Genomic DNA, 16,479 nt, shown 5'->3' on the forward strand with positions numbered 1-16,479 from the left:
AAGTGGTCACGACTCCAGGCTCTAGAATCTTTATCTTAGCTGCTTCATCCACCAATGTATGCAGAATATGCAGCACTATAATCAAATACCTTTTCCAACGAGACGCCCGAAAACACATAACATTTAGCCAAGATGGCCGATACGATTTTATGTGACTTCTAAACAGTCTGGAAAGGAAGCACTTCTGGTATAATACGTTTACCAGGCCAGGCACAGGAGGCGTTGGAACAAATTCTGTGAGATGCCATTTAAATAGTTTTAAGCCCACTAGAGACCTTCTCCTAGCCCCTGACTTCCCCAGAGCACATTCAACATTCAAATCATTTTTGTCTGGGAAAGTAAAATTCATTTTTCCCTGCAGCAATAATTTATCAGGGCTGCAAAGGAAAATGGAATTAAATTAGACTCCACTGCTGCTGTACCTTTCGTGATGTATACTGCCTACAATTCCAAGGAGAAGCCTGTCATTCAAACTCACTACCTGGCATCAAACAAGAACCTCTCTTCTGGAAAGGTGGCATGACTTGAATCACGTCCTCTTGGTCCAGTGGCCGAGACTAAACCTCCCAAGACCATCTCACCATGGCTCAGGCTTTAGGGACACTGAGGAAAAAGACAAAATTCTAAAACCTTTAAGGAATTAGAAAACGTGCTGATGTGGAATGCTACCACATTTCCCCAAAACCTCTGTCCATGCCTACCAAAGATAGACTTTTCAAATTGTTTTGTTTCTTACTTCTTTACTTCACATGGAACAGAACATATCAGTGACAGCTGGTCAACTTGTCCCAGGTTATAATGGGACTGTCTTGGTTCTGAAACAGGAGAGAAGGGGGCAGGGCACAACCTTTGAAAGAATGACATAGCCCGAGGACACGACATAAACTGATTAGAACCAAATGGGTCCAAGATGGTGGACAAGTCAATTCCACTAGACCTTGAGCCTCAGTATATGCTCACATCAGCAAGCTAAATGACACACCCACAGGCACCGTGACAGTTCCAAGACAGACCATCAGGATCAAAAAGTGGGCGGTGGCCCAATTCCTGGAAATCTCCAGCCCTTCCTGAAATAGCTGGAATACTCCTCCCCCTCATTAGCCTATGAAATTACCCACCCCTATAAAAACTGACAACCCCATACCCTGGTGCCTTTCTCGCCTTCTGAGATGGCCCGCACTGTCTGTGGAGTGTTTCTTTCTACATAAATCCACTTCTTACCTATCACTTTGCCTCTCACTGAATTCTTTCTGCGATGAGACATCAAGAACCTGAGCTTCAGGGATTCCCTGGTGGTGCAGTGGTTAAGAGTCCACCTGCCAATACAAGGGACACAGGTTCGATCCCTCGTCTGGGAAGATTCCCACATGCCGTGGAGCAACTAAGCCCATGTGCCACAACTACTGAGCCTGCGCTCTAGAGCCCGCGAGCCGCAACTACTGAAGCCCGCGCACCTACAGCCCGTGCTCCGCAACAAGAGAGGTCACTGCAATGAGAAGCCCGCGCACCACAACGAAGAGCAGCTCCCGCTCTCTGCAACTAGAGAAAGCCTGCGTGCAGCAAAGACCCAACGCAGCCAAAAATAAAATTAATTAATTACAAAAAAAAAAATGAAACTGAGCTTCATTAAGTCCTGAAACCAGGTGTGTGATCTCAGTTGAAAGATTATGGATTTTGGCCGGGTTTGAGTCCCAGTCGTGTGGGTTCAAGTTCCAATCCGAGGTGCACGGTTTCAGTTTTAGCACTGATAAGTCCCACGTGCTAAATTCCTTGGTCCTGAGCAAAATGGGACAGTTGGTCATTCTAGAACAGTGGTTCCCATTTCAATGGGAAAGCAGTGGGGGAATTCTTCCCACGCAGGGGGTATTCGGCCAAGTCTGGAGACATTTTTTGGTTGTGAGAACTGGTTGGGGGTGGGCGGGTGGGGAGATGCTGCTGGCATCTAGTGGGAAGAGGCCGGGGATGCTGCTCACCATGGTACAATGCTCAGGACAGCCCCTCATAACAAGGAATTAATTATATAGACCCAAATGTTAAACGGCGCCAAGGTTGAGGAACCTGGACATAAGTGGATATAATCACTGTAACCTCATACTCTCCTTAAATCACAAATGATCTGATAAGAAGGGCCCATGGGCAGGCATAATCTGAACTGGCCTCACGTTAAAAGAATTTATCTACTTCATAAAGAGCTTCTGGAACTGAAACCTAAACCATTCCTCCCTTCTAGTGCTTTACATTCCAGATTATCTCCAAATTCTCCACCATATCTAATCTCATTTTGCAATTTATGCTCATTTGGGGATATTTTTTGGATCTAGGAGGTCCGGAACATCATCAGGCCAAATGTGGTCTAAATGGAGTCTAATTTCATTTTCTCAACAGGGGTCAGAATTATGACAGTCTCAACTAGACACTTTGGACTTAAACATTCCTGGCAGAAAGCCCTGACTTCACAAAATAACAGTGCTTTGGGAATTCCCTGGCAGTCCAGTGGTTAGGACTCAGCACTTTCACTGCCGGGACCCTGGTTCGATCCCTGGTCGGGGAACTAAGATCCTGCAAGCCACGCAGTGGAACCTGAAACTAGCCACTGTCTATCCTAAGATTAGGCTCAAAGAACTGAAGCTCATTTAAGTGATTCTTAAAAGGACTTAGCTACCTTCATATCTTCATTTCCCACTGGTTCAGGAGGGATCTTCTGACCTTTTTTTCCTTCTTTATGCCCAAATCTGACATTTGACAGTTGTTTAATAATAATTATTTGTTCCTCTCCAGTTCTGTGTACAGTGATTTTCTGAGGTCTTTAAATTTCTTCTCTACTGCTGTGATTTATACTCTTCTTAATGGTATTCTGGCTGGTCTTTCATCCTGATCTTAATGTAATTCTTTATACTGCAGCAAAGAGATGAACAGAGTTTCCAGACTAGAGCCATCACCTGTGAGAGACAGGGCTGCTGGGGCATCCCCCACAGGAAGTTCCTTGAGCTTGGACACTGCCACCTCTCTTCCTATAGAAGGACCGTTTGTGCTGGGATTCCAGGAAAAGAAGCCTGCCTCGTGTCAGTTCTTGGAAGGCTCTGCGTGTGGAGAGTGTTAGGGTGATGTGGCAGGGGTATGGGGAGCGCCCAGGGGAGCCAGCCACATGTGTCAACATCATCAGGCAGGAGTGAGGCAGAACCAAGGTGGAAATCGCTTGACGAGATGCCCTGGAGGATCCCAACCAGGCCTAAACGTTCTGTCTCTGTGATGTTCCATAGGAGTAGTTGAGGGGGCAGAAGGCAGGGGACCTGGCAGCATGAGAACCCCTGGCATGTTCTTAAGGACTGAGATGGGGACCAAATAGAAGAGCATGGGCTGAAAGGTATGTCGGGAAGAAGGCTCTACGTGGTCTGTTTTCTCCAGTATGTGTGTGTGTGTGTGTGTGTGTGTGTGTATATATATATATATATATATATATATATATATATATATATATATATATATATATATATATATATATATATATATATATAATTTTTTAAAGTTTATTTATTTATTTTTGGCTGCCTTGGGTCTTCATTGCTGTGCACAGCCTTTCTCTAGTTGCGGCGAGCGGGGGCTATTTTTCATCACGGTGCGCGGGCTCCTCATTGCGGTGGCTTCTCTTGTTGCGGAGCGCGGGCTCTAGGCGCGCAGGCTTCAGTAGTTGTGGCTCACGGGCCCTAGAGTGCAGGCTCAGTAGTTGTGGCGCACAGGTTTAGCTGCTCCGTGGCATGTAGGATCTTCTCGGACTAGGGCTTGAACCTGTGTTCCCTGCACTGGCAGGCAGCTTCTTTTTTTTTTTTTTTTTTTAAATTTATTTATTTTATTTACTTTATTTTTGGCTACGCTGGATCTTCGTTGCTGCGCGCGGGCTTTCTCTAGTTGCAGTGAGCAGGGGCTACTCTTCATTGCGGTGCGCAGGCTTCTCGTTGCGGTGGCTTCTCTTGTTGCCAAGCATGGGCTCTAGGCGTGCGGGCTTCAGAAGTTGTAGCTCGCAGGCTCTAGGGCACAGGCTCAGTAGTTGTGGTGCACAGGCTTAGTTGCTCTGCGGCAGGTGGGATCTTCCCGGAACAGGGCTCAAACCCGTGTCCCCTGACTTGGCAGGCGGATTCTTAACCACTGTGCCACCAGGGAAGTAACATCCAGTATATATTGAAAATACTATTAATTTATTTAATATTATATTCTATATAGAGAGAATATATATTTGTATAGAATATTTGACTGAATATTCTAAAATACATAATGTTCTTATATACATGGCTATTGTGTACTGCTGTCACTCCTAACTAGGATGCAAGTTCCCATCAGGGCAGGATCTCTGGCCTGTCCACTGCTGCTCACCCAGCCAGCACCTAGAATGACGCCTGGCACACAGCAGGTGCTCAATAAATATTTTCTGAATGAATGAAGATCGTCTCTGGATATTCAGAAGTCAATAATAACCATGAAGAGTCTTTCAAAATAGTGTGGAAATAAGCTCTTAGGTCAGAGTCTCTGGCCCCGACACTTCCTCTTTGACCCGTTGCCTGGGTAGTGGGCTCTCCCTCTGCCGCATGAGCTGTGGGCAGTAAGCTCGTACTGTGGGGAAGATCTGGGAGAATGGGAAGAAGAAATGTGAAAGAAAGACCCAAGCCACAGCAACAAGGCTCTACCAGTGAGCTGGTAGGTAAGGTAAAGTGACCAGCTGGTGGCTTTGCTTATCCAGTTAAACAGGATTCATGGCTTAGGGAAGCTGTACCCTCTCCTACCCAGAGCCACTAGATGCCAGGAGAGGTTGCCCTGGAAGGCAAGAGCCATGTAGTGGGAGAAATGTTCGCGGCGTGCAAATCGATTCAGGCATTCGGCGGAATCACCGTTAGAAGCTGGCAACCCTCCCTGACTGGCAGCTGCCAGCACAGCCTAATTAATCCAGCAGCCGTAGTGGAGAAGAACATGACACTTCATGACTGCTAAACAAGCCTAAAAATAGGCTCCATCTTTTCTCCAATGCCCCTCCACCCCCACCAGATTCCCTCCCCTCATGGGCTTCAGTGGGAGGGGATTGGAGTGATGCTAGGGATGAAGTGAAGACGAAAGGGAACAAAAGAAAAGCCCCACCCTCACATGATTCTGGACCACAGGTTTTACTTAGAGTCGCTGTTCCAGAGTTTGATTAGCATCTTGCCTCCTTTCCCTGGATGCCAGTTGAAACCAGGATTTTTGAAGACAAGCCAAGAAATACCACTTATTTGGTTAACTGAACTGGATCAAAGGCCCAAGGACAACCACCAAATGTACTAATGTATTAGAACTAATGTAATGTCCTAAATGCATTAGGCAGTCACCCAAATGTACTGCACATAACAGTGCATCAGACGCTATAGGAAGGGCCAGAGAGTGGAGTAACCCCACAGTTCTGGGAAATAAGAGGCAAGTACTAAAAGGATAAATGGCATTTGAAAAAGACATTATGCTCAACTTAAGGCAAGGGATCTCAATAGACATGTCTCCGAAGAAGACATATAAATGGCCCATGAGCACTTGAAAAGATGCTCAATGTCATTAGGGAAATGCCAATTAAAACCCAAGCAAGATACCACTTCACACCCACTAGGATGGCTGTAATCAAAAAGACGAACAATAACAAGTGTCGGTGATTATGTAGAGAAATTGGAACCCTCATACATTGCTGGAGGGCGTGTAAAATGGTGCAGCTGCTTTGGAAAACAGTCTGGAAGTCCCTTCCCCCACCTACTAGTAGCCTGGCTTGGCCTGGGAACTCAATGGGAAGCTTATGGTTGGAATTTTGTTTTATTTTAGTCTACTAACTTACTTTTTTGGCCATGCCATGCAGCTGGCAGCATCTCAGTTCCCCAGCCAGGGATTGAACCCAGGCCACAGCAGTGAAAGTCTGTAACCGTAACCATTGGGCCACCAGGGAACTCCCCATGTTTGAAATTTTAGAACAAATGATAGAAAGGAAAAATGGACAATTCAGAGCCACCCACAGCAGCCATGACGGTGACGGCAGGATGAAAAGGCTGGTTTCACTTAAAGATGGTTGTCATCATTGCTGCTCTTGGCCTCTTGGAGCTGCCTTGAGAGCTGTCCATTCTCAAGCCTCCAGATAATTCTGTGGACCGCTAGCATCCTTACACAAAATGTCCTGTCTGGTCAAGACAGACTCAGAGAGGAGGCCCTGATGACACAGGCACTGAGTACTTCCAATGCCCCAAATAGTTGCTTTGGGTAATAAATCAATAAAGCAGTTTCTGAATGTGATTTGTCTTCCCATACAGATTGACATAAGGAAGAGAATGCATTCCCTTTGCCAGCTCGTGAATTCTGGTCCACAGGACATTGATATTTCTCTGCGTTATTTATTTATTTGGTCACACTGTGTGACATGTGGGATCTTAGTTCCCCGACCAGGGATTAAACCTGCGCCCCCTGCATTGGAAGCGTGGAGTCTTAACCACTGGACCACCAGGGAAGTCCCTCTGTGTAAGTTATTAAGTGGGCACTGGAACATCTTGGCTACTTCCAGTCCAACTCTCAGGACCCACTTCCCTGTGGTCAGTGAAGGGGTCTACAACATGCTACAGTGACATCAGGATTATTTTGAGCTGAAGATATTTGAGACTCCAACAGTTGCAGAAAGACACTTTTCCTGAACTCCCCTTATCTGCATAAAAACAGAACCTCCCAAAAGAATTCAACTGTCATAAATCCCCTCTCCGCGAGTTTCACAACCAGAGAAGATTGACTCCGATCACCAGAGACAAGAAGTAAGCACCAGGATAAGAAATCACCTAAACAGACATTGTCACAATGTCTATCTTGTCTCCCATCCATTCTCCTAAGGCCTCATTTATTTTTCATACAAGACATTTGTTTTCCCATAAGTCTCTTTTCTCTCCCTCCCTTATTAAAAATAGTATATAAGGGCTTCCCTGGTGGCGCAGAGGTTAAGAATCCGCCTCCCATTGCAGGGGACATGGGTTCGGGCCCTGGTCCGGGAAGATCCCATATGCTGCGGAGCAACTAAGCCCGTGAGTCACAACTACTGAAGCCCGTGCACCTAGAGCCCGTACTCCACAACAAGAGGAGCCACCGCAGTGAGATGCCTGCGCACCGCAACGAGGAGTAGCCCCTGTTCGCCGCAACTAGAGAAAGCCAGCACGCAGCAACGAAGACCCAACGCAGCCATAAACAAATAAATTAAAATTTATTTTTTAAAAAATGGTATATAAGCCCCATATTCTAACCACCCCCTTGAGTCACATTTTTCTGGATGCTCTCGCCTATGTACATGAATAAAAACTTGTCTTTCCTCCTGTTAATCTGTCAGTTTCAATTTAATTCTCGGGACCCGAATCACCAATAACTAAGTAGACTGAAGAAAAGTTTTTCCTCCTTGACACCACTCATAAGATGGACAGATGAACTTAGAAATAATGGAATTGGTTGACCTAGGACCCTACTTTGATCAGAATACAAGAACCATGGCTTAATTATTAAGAGATTCTCTCCAACACCAGAGTAATTTGTTACGCATGGTCAATTTCAATACACACTCATTTAATGAGTTACAATTACAAAGCAGCCTCACCAACATGGCAGTCCCATGACCTGTGCATGCTGGACATGGGTTAACTTTAGGTGGGTTAACTCTAGTTTGTAACTACAAAGTAGTAGGTTTGGTTTTCTTATATGATTATGAAAATACTTATTATTTTATAGTTATGTCACATACCAATTTTTTCTTTCTTTCTCTCTTACTAAACCATAGTCTGCCTGGTTCTGAGATAAAATAATGGACCTACTTTAGATTTGTGCAAAAGGAGCTAAAGGTATTTTTTTTTCCTGTGCCTCACTTGTTATTCATTTATGTATGCTGGAGGAGAGATGAGATAATGTCTGAAACAGACTTTAAGCATAGAAAATTAGGGTTGAAAAGGATCTGAAAGGTGGTCCATTTTAACCACCTACTTGATGTTTGAATCTACTCAAGGACAGCCTGACAAGGGTGTGTTCTGCTTATGCTCAAACACCCCCAGCAGCAGTATAATTGACTATAAGTCACCTTACTGTGCTCTCTGATGGCTCAAATACTTAGATTTCTTCCTTAAACTGAGCCTAAATTTTTCTTCTGGCATTCTCACCCATTGTTCTTAGTCTAATTGGTCCTCTTGAGGTCATCTAGAATACATACGCCTAATCCTTCTCCCATCTGATCAAACCATTATACACCCCAGTCTAGCTTTTCTAGGTTAAATGTCCTTGGTTTCTTCGGGTATTCTTCATATCACTTGGGTTTCTAATCCTAAGATCCATATGAACAATTCTGGAAAAGTTCAGTAAGTAGGAGAGACTCACCCTACCAGACATCAAGACTCCTTATAAAGCTGTAGTAATTAGGAATTTTAGGATTATATTCTCAAATTCTGTTTAAAAACAACTTGGTTGTCATTTTAATTAGTTTTGCCTTAAATTTATAATTGATTTGGGAATTGAATGCAAATTTATTACATAGCTTTTCCCATCCATGAATATTCTCATTTGTCTAGGTTTTTTAAAATGTCCTCTGCTAATGTTTTATATTTTCCTCCGAAAAGATTTTGTATATCTTGTGGATTCTTTACTGGCTACCTTTAGGTTTCCTTTTCTCTTATAAATGGAATTTTTAAAAATTATTTTTTCCATTTATTGCTCCCACTCTATAATAGTGTTACTGATTTTTGTATTATGAATTTTATACCCAGCAATCTTGTCAAATTCTCAAATTGATGTTAACAATCAGTCATAAATCTGATCAGGTCATGAACTACTATTATTATACTCTGAGGTATTTGATTTGCTAAAGTTTCATATAGGATTTTCCTGTCTATGTTCTTAACTGAAATCAGTCTATAAGCTTCCCTTTTATACTGTTATTGTTCAGTTTTGTTATCAAGATTCATGTGGTAGGCACTATTAGTTGCCTTCCCAGCCATCATCATGTATTTCCCACCCCCTTTCTTAGAAGCAGATGATGCCTCTATTGAACATCTTTCCTTTTTTAATCAGGGAGGAAAATCTCACATCTCATTGGCTGGAACTAGGTCACATGCCATCCCTAGCTGCAAAGGTGGCTGGGAAAATAAGTATCTGACATTTTCAACCCATGAAATACTTAGAAATTTTTACATTTCTAAATGATGAGGGAGTTCATTTATTGTTGCTACCAATTTCTAATTGTCATGCTCTTTAATCAGCCAACAGGATCTATACAATATTGATTTTCTGGTATTTGAGACTGGTTTCTGGCCTACTTTGTATATTCAGTTTTTATACACTTTCATGTGTGTTTGAAAGGCATGTTGGTTCCAGGGTCTATTAATGTCCACTAGATCAAGCTTGTAATTCTGTCATTTACATCTTCTCTATGTTTGTTCAATTGTTTGTCTATTCGATCTATCAGTTTATTAAACAAGTGGGTTAAAATCTCCCATTATAACTCTAGGCCACTTGTGATTTTGTCAGCATTGCCATATCTTTGTTGAGTTAGGTTCAAGTTTAGGGTTTAACACACATTATTTTTGTGATCACTGATACATTTCGATTTATCATCTGATAAACAAAATTTGTTTTCTATTTACTGTGCTTTTTGTAGGCTTCTCTTTGTTCTTCCTCTGCCTTCTATTGGATTGGTCAAGTTTTCTCTTGGAAGTTACATATTATTTTACTATTCTTTTAGAGGTTACCTTTACATTTTGAGTACACATATTTGCCTTAAATTTTTAAAAAATATTTATTATTTATTTGGCTGAGCCAGGTCTTAGTTGCAGCATGTGGGATCTTTTAGTTGTGGCATGCAGCCTCTTAGTTATGGCACGCAGTATCGAATCCGGGCCCCCTGCATTGGGAGCACAGAGTCTTAACCGCTGGACCACCAGGGAAGTCCCTACCTTAAATTTTTTAAAATTAATAAATATCTCTTTTTTCTTCCTAGATGATATTAGCAACTTAAAGCACTTTTTTTTTTTTTTACTATACTTACTACCCTTTCATCTTCTGTTATTGTTGTCTGTTATTTAAATTCCACAAATATACTTCCAATTACTAATTATTCATATATTTGAAGCATTCCATGCTCATTCAGATTTGTCCAGATGTTTACTAATTTCTTTGTTTACTATTGCTTCTCGATTCACCCCTCCTGTTTCTTGGTTTCAATTTCCTTTTACTTCAAATACAACCTTTAGTAGTTCTTTCAATCTGTGTCTCTGAGTAGTAACTGTTCTCAGCCCTTGATTGTCAAAAATGATTTTTTTTGCACCATTCTCAGTCCCAACACCCCATTTACATGCACCGAGGCCACACTTCCTGTCCCCTTATGGGAATGACATCCACAGCCCCTAGATGTCAGGGCCCACACTCAGTTCTGACACCCCCCCAGCTTACTCAGCATTAGCTCATCTGCTTTCCACTCCAGTTAGTTTCCTCTTTATTTCTAGTACCTAAGGATTTCCCTTTCTTTGCTTTGAACTCAGCTTTATATTTTTGTATTTCATCCTGTGTCTGTCATAGGAGGTGGGGGGAGGGTCCGTATTAATCCTTTTAGTTATTATTACTTGAAGTCCAGATATTCTATTTATAACAAATTTCCCTCTTACTAATGTTTAGTATTCTCCTTTAAAATAAATGTCATATATTTTGATAGAGAAAACAGACATGACAGAGACAGCTGGACACTTCTTGTTCTGTTTCAGGAAAAGTGATAAAGTTTTCTAATTTCTTGAGTTTGGTACACAGGGAACATTCCCCAGGCAATAACTTTGGAAAATGCAATCATCTGCCGAGAAATGGAATTTTCTGTAGGCTTGTATCTAGTCTCTTGCACCTCCCCACCTCCTCTCACTTCTCTTTGCTCTACAGAGGTGATCGATGCTCAATATTTGATTTACACCCTTTGCACTAAGAATGCCAAAGCAGCATACTGAGAAACCTCTCTCTGCAAGGAAGCCATCCTCAGGCTAGACCCAGAGCTCAGCTTCTCCTGCAAATCAACAGCTGGCTGCAGGCTGCACTGGCTCCAAATCCTGGGAGTTCACAGCTCCTGACAGATGAACAGCATCAATCTCATTTGCATTTCATCGTGACTCAGGAATTCCCTGGTACTGCTTCCCTGGGAAGATTAAAGTACGTTGGTTTAATCAGCCCAGTGTCAGGATATTGGCCTGAGAGATTTCCAAACACCCTGGTGACAGAACACAAACCCTCCCATCAAGAAGAAATAGTCCCCTTCAGCCTGTCGAAGGGCAGAGGTCCTACAAGAATGGGGGAATCCAAATAGGGCTCCTCTCAGAAACACCTGACCGTGGCACTGAGCATGGAGAAAGAGTCACAAGTGTCAGTGTTTAAACTGGGGACACAGTCCAGCTATTATGCTGGAAGTGCTTTCTGAATGAAAAAATGGCCAACAGGAGAGGCCATAGATGGTGGTAACGAGTATTCATGGAGATGACAGCAAAGACCACCACGGTCATATGCTGGCTCACTGACACAGGCAGTTCCTTTCGAGAAAATACGGCGCGCGCGACTACAAACGTTCTGACCCAGAAAAGTGAAAGGAAGAAGATAACCTGGAAGGGAAGTGTAAGGCTGGGAGAAGATCAGACAAGCCCCAACAATCAATTATGTCATTAGCGATAAGAAAACAGAAGAGATTAAAGAATGTGTTTTGCAAAACAGAAATGGCAGGTCCTGATCAGCGCTGGTTGATGACCCTCGAATCTTTACCCTTTCAGAGGAGAGATGACAACGTCCACCTTGGGAACGATGGGTCTACTTGAGAAACAGAAACCACCCGAGTACCCCATGTCACTTTGGTCACAGGCAACCGGTGGTTTTGTCATCTCCCTTTGCCGACAACCGAGTGGTCACTCGGCAGGAAGTGGAAATCTTACTGAGCCAAGACCCCAACAGCATATGGCCACATTCAGCACTTACTTTTCTACAGCTTACAGGCAAAACTGCCTCTTTCCTTCTGCTAACCCGGGACCAAGGGTGAAGACAACGTCCCTTAATTCTTTTTTTTTTTTTTTTTTTTTTTTTGGTGCTAGGTGGGCCTCTCACTGTTGTGGCCTCTCCCGTTGCGGAGCACAGGCTCTGGACGCGCAGGCTCAGCGGCCATGGCTCACGGGCCCAGCCGCTCCGCGGCACGAACCCACATCCCCTGCATCGGCAGGCGGATTCTCAACCACTGCGCCACCAGGGAAGCCCCGTCCTTTAATTCTTAAGATCAGATTTCATCTTAACATGTCGTGGAAGGGTTGGGAGAGGTAAGAGGAAAGCTCCTCTTGACGAAAATGCGCTTCAGGACTATTTTGCAGAACGCAGGGGTTTCTGTTTTTGGCAGCAACTAGAGTGGCAGTTTTGGAGGGCAGATGTGAAGACTTTCCAAGTCACCTTTTTATCCCAGACCATCACAGCCTCTATCTCAGTCTTGCAGTGGGACTGGGTGGGAGCCCCTGGGCAGGGTGGGTGCCCGGAGGCGGAGCACCGGCTGCCAGCACTTACCTGTTGAGATACACGCGTTTCTCCGTGAACTGCCCGTTCCCATGGTGAGGGTCCTCGAAGGGCTCGTTCTGGACGACCTCCACCCCTTCTCCTCGGTCGCTCTGTTCATGGCTGTGCTTGCTGATCATGTACAGCTGTCCGATTTTGTACTACAAAACACACAGACACAGAGGGGTCAGACCCATCGCTCGCCTCCAAAAACTGTCCCCGCACCACCACTGCCGCTGCGCCGCAAGCAACTCAGGGCATCAGCACTTTCTGTTGAGAAAAGAAAGCAGGCATGTGGCCTGATGTTACTCTTCCTCAGGAAGAAGGTGGAGAACGAGCTGTGAGTAGAATGCAGAAACGGCCTTTTCCTGTGAACGCTTTGCATCACCTTGGCAGATGCTTGCTGGTGTGGCCGACGGCCTTCAAGGTTTGGCAGCTGATCCACCAACCCATGGGGAGCGGCTGGGAGGTGGGCTCGCCGGAGTCTCCTTTTCCACTCTGGCCCTACAGGGTTAAGCGGCGCTGAAGTCCTATTCTGCTTGGTTCAAGACAGGCTCAGACAGGCTAAGGTTTGTGATTTCTGTCCCTTCTTTCTGCCTGATTAACTGCATTGCTGGTCACAAGAGGATTAGATGTCACCTGTCTCTTCCATCGCCTCTCTCAAAGTGTTCAACTCTCCTGGAGGCCTCTGTCCCATAGAAATGGTGGTTCTCAAAGGTGGCTGGACGTTGGAGTCACCTGGAAGCTTTAAAAAAAAAACGCTCCAGATGCCCAGGCCTCACTGTGAGTGGAAACTGTGGACCCAACTTTAGGCTGGTCCACAAGGAGGAAAATCTACAGTATCTTTAAGTCCTGGGGCCTTAGTGCAGGACCTTCCAGGCTGAGATGCCAGAAGTTACATGTGCTTACACGAAAATGATAAAATGGAATAACATGTAATGTGAACACTTGCCATGCCGCCTGTATCTTTGAGCTGTTCCATTCTCTTTCTTGCCTCTCTGAAAACCCTGGGGCCGGCAGGCATCTCTTCACCCAGTGAACTTCCAAAGTGGCAAAACTAATTTGACAGAAGGGACAAGAAGAGAGAGAGGAGGGAGGGAGTCAAATGACTTTTGCACGGAGGAAGTCTGCTCAGAATCTGCAGGCAGGGCGAGACGCTGCTGTGGTCCTTCCACAGATTCGGTGTGAAACAACACACAGGGTCAGCATCATCAAGGCCCGAGGGGTAGGGGGAAGGGGCCTGAGTCTGCAGCAGGCTAATGACGGCTCCGGGTTATTCCCAAAGAGCCCAGGCCAGCAGGTATGTAGGTCCCCTGTCTATGTACATAAGAGAGAGAAATAGATTTTTAAATTAAGGGGGCATGTATAATGTACAAGTCAACAGTGCAGTCAGTTCCAAAGCTGGGAGGACACACATCACATGTCCAAAGGTCTCTCTTCCATTCTGAGGCGGGTGCCGGGAGGGGAGCGTGAAGAGAATGGGAAAGGCTCTGGTGTGAGGCCAGCCTGAGGCACCAGGCCCAGTAACCATGACAATGGGAACAGCGGCCTTCTGGCTCTTCTCAAAGGGCAGTGCTTCCTGTCTGTGCCACGCCTCTCCCCCAGAAGGGTCTGCATTTAAAATGCTTTTAATGTAACTGTGTGTGTGTGCTGAGGATAAGAGCAGGGAGAGGAGAGAGGAAAATCAAAGATAAAATTTATTTTTAAACAAATTTTGGGATTAGAAACTTGCTTTGGCTTCCCCTCTTCCCTTTGCTCATAAAGACTGACTAATACTGTTTCAAGGAGGAAGACAGTGAGAAAGTGTACAGATTGGAGATATGTGAGATCAACACTCTACCTTATATGGATGGGCACACAAGCCTGGAACGGCATGTCCAGCTGCCCAGGGGGTAGAGATTTCACTGGCAGTTGCTTTGTACTTGGAGTTCAAAAAAATATGTTTTTACTTACAATGGAATATTACTGTGCCATAAAAAGGAAGGAAGTACTGATACTGATACTGCTTAATGTGTTACCAGTTGAATCGTGTTTTCCCAAAATTCATATGTTGAAGTCCCAGTACCTCAGAATGTGACCTTATTTGGAGACAGGGTCCTTACAGAGGTAATCAAATTAAACTGAGGTCATTAGGATGGGCACTAGTCCAATAGGACTGGTTTCCTTACACAGAAGGGCACGCTGGACATAGAGACACTCACAGAAGAATATAAGATGAAGGGATGCACGAAGATGGCCATCTACCAGCCAAGGACTGACCTGGAACAGATCCTTCCCTCCCAGCCTTCAGAAGGAACCGGCCCTGCCTGTTGACACTTGATCTTTGACTTCCACCATTCACAACCGTGAGCCCTTACAACTCCAGTTGGTTAAGCCACCCATTCTGTGGTGCGTTGCTATGGCAGCCCGAGCACACCCATACAATGGGTACGGGGCTTCCTTCTGGGGTGACGAAAGTGTTCTGGATCTGGAGAGAGGTGGTGGTTGCACAATACTGTGAATGTACTAGACGCTGCTGAATTGACTTTAAAAGGGTGAATTTTGTGTTATGTGATGTCCACCTTGTGGAAAGGGTATGCTGCCGCCATTCCAGTAAACAATGAATGTTTGCCAGCCATCAAGCCATTAGCCACTGTAGCCACACAACGCCCCCCCAGCCCCAATGGCGTGCCCTGTGGGGAATTCAGGATGGAGAAAAAAATGTAACATTCTGTGCTTTGGATACTGGCCCTAGATAGTTAAGATGCATATCTAAGGAATCATTTCAATGAGCCCAGACTCTTGCATCTTCCCACACATAAAAAAAAAATCCAGGCCTTCCCTGGTGGCACAGTGGTTAAGAATCTGCCTGCCAATGCAGGGGACACAGGTTCGAGTCCTGGTCCAGGAAGATCCCACATGCCGTGGAGCAACTAAGCCTGTGCGTCACAACTACTGAGCCCATGCACCGCATCTGCTGAAGCCCACGTGCTCTAGAGCCCGTGCTCTGCAACAAGAGAAGCCACCGCAGTGAGAAGCCCACGCACTGCAACGAAGAGTAGCCCCCGCTCACTGCAACTAGAGAAAGCCCACACGCAGCAACCAAGACCCTACACAGCCAAAAATAAATAAATTTATGAAGAAAAACAAAAATAACTCCTATGTATTCTGGCTCCTCCTTTCCCTCTTTGGAGCAGTTTCTCAGAGTTCTAGTCCTCAGTAAGCTCCCCAAACACAACTCAACTTGCGTCTTTTAGGTTGTGCATTTTTCTTTAGTTGAAAACCTCAATTAAAAAAAAAAAAGTGTTGGGACTTCCCTGGTGGCGCAGTGGTTAACAATCTGCCTGCCAATACAGGGGACACGGGTTCGAGCCCTGGTCTGGGAGGATCCCACATGCCACGGAGCAGCTAAGCCTGGGCACCACAACTACTGAGCCTGCACTCTAGAGCCTGCGAGCCGCAACTACTGAGCCCGCCTGCCACAACTACTGAGGCCTGTGCGCCTAGAGCCCGTGCTCCACAACAAGAGAAGCCACCGCAATGAGAAGCCCGAGCACTGCAAGGAAGGGTAGCCCCTGCTCGCCGCAACTAGAGAAAGTCCCCGCGCAGCAACAAAGACCCAACATAGCCAAAAATAAATAAATGAAAATTAATTAATTAATTAAAATTTTTTAAAAAATGTGTTGACCCCACTTCTGAAGCAGATACCCCTAAGCCAAAATGCTGTCAAGGGCTTTAGTCGGGGGTGGGGGGACTTGACAGAAGGGATGCCTATCCCTGGACCATCTCCAGGAGCTCCAACTCACTCATGCATGAAAATGTATGGGACCAAGGGCGACGCATGACACAGAAAAGCCATTAGCCAGATGCAAGTCAGCCTGGCTGCGCTCAGCTCGATTGCTTCCTGCCCTGTTGAAAGGACAGGGCCCAGGCAGCCAGAGA

At 45.1% G+C, this 16,479-nt stretch overlaps 1 protein-coding gene across 2 annotated transcripts in view; it reads right to left on the reverse strand.

Annotated features, from left to right (window-relative positions):
* Positions 1-16,479, reverse strand: part of PITPNC1 (phosphatidylinositol transfer protein cytoplasmic 1) — a 259,452-nt gene that overhangs the window by 118,221 nt on the left and 124,752 nt on the right. For both annotated transcript variants that reach the window (XM_067022241.1, XM_059047030.2), the window contains exon 2: positions 12,571-12,719. In XM_067022241.1, the coding sequence (XP_066878342.1) occupies positions 12,571-12,679 (109 nt within the window). In that variant the 5' untranslated portion in view covers positions 12,680-12,719. The remainder of the gene's footprint in view (positions 1-12,570; positions 12,720-16,479) is intronic.

This window comes from Kogia breviceps, chromosome 19 (genome assembly GCF_026419965.1).
Source record: "Kogia breviceps isolate mKogBre1 chromosome 19, mKogBre1 haplotype 1, whole genome shotgun sequence".
Taxonomy (NCBI): Eukaryota; Metazoa; Chordata; class Mammalia; order Artiodactyla; family Physeteridae; genus Kogia; species Kogia breviceps.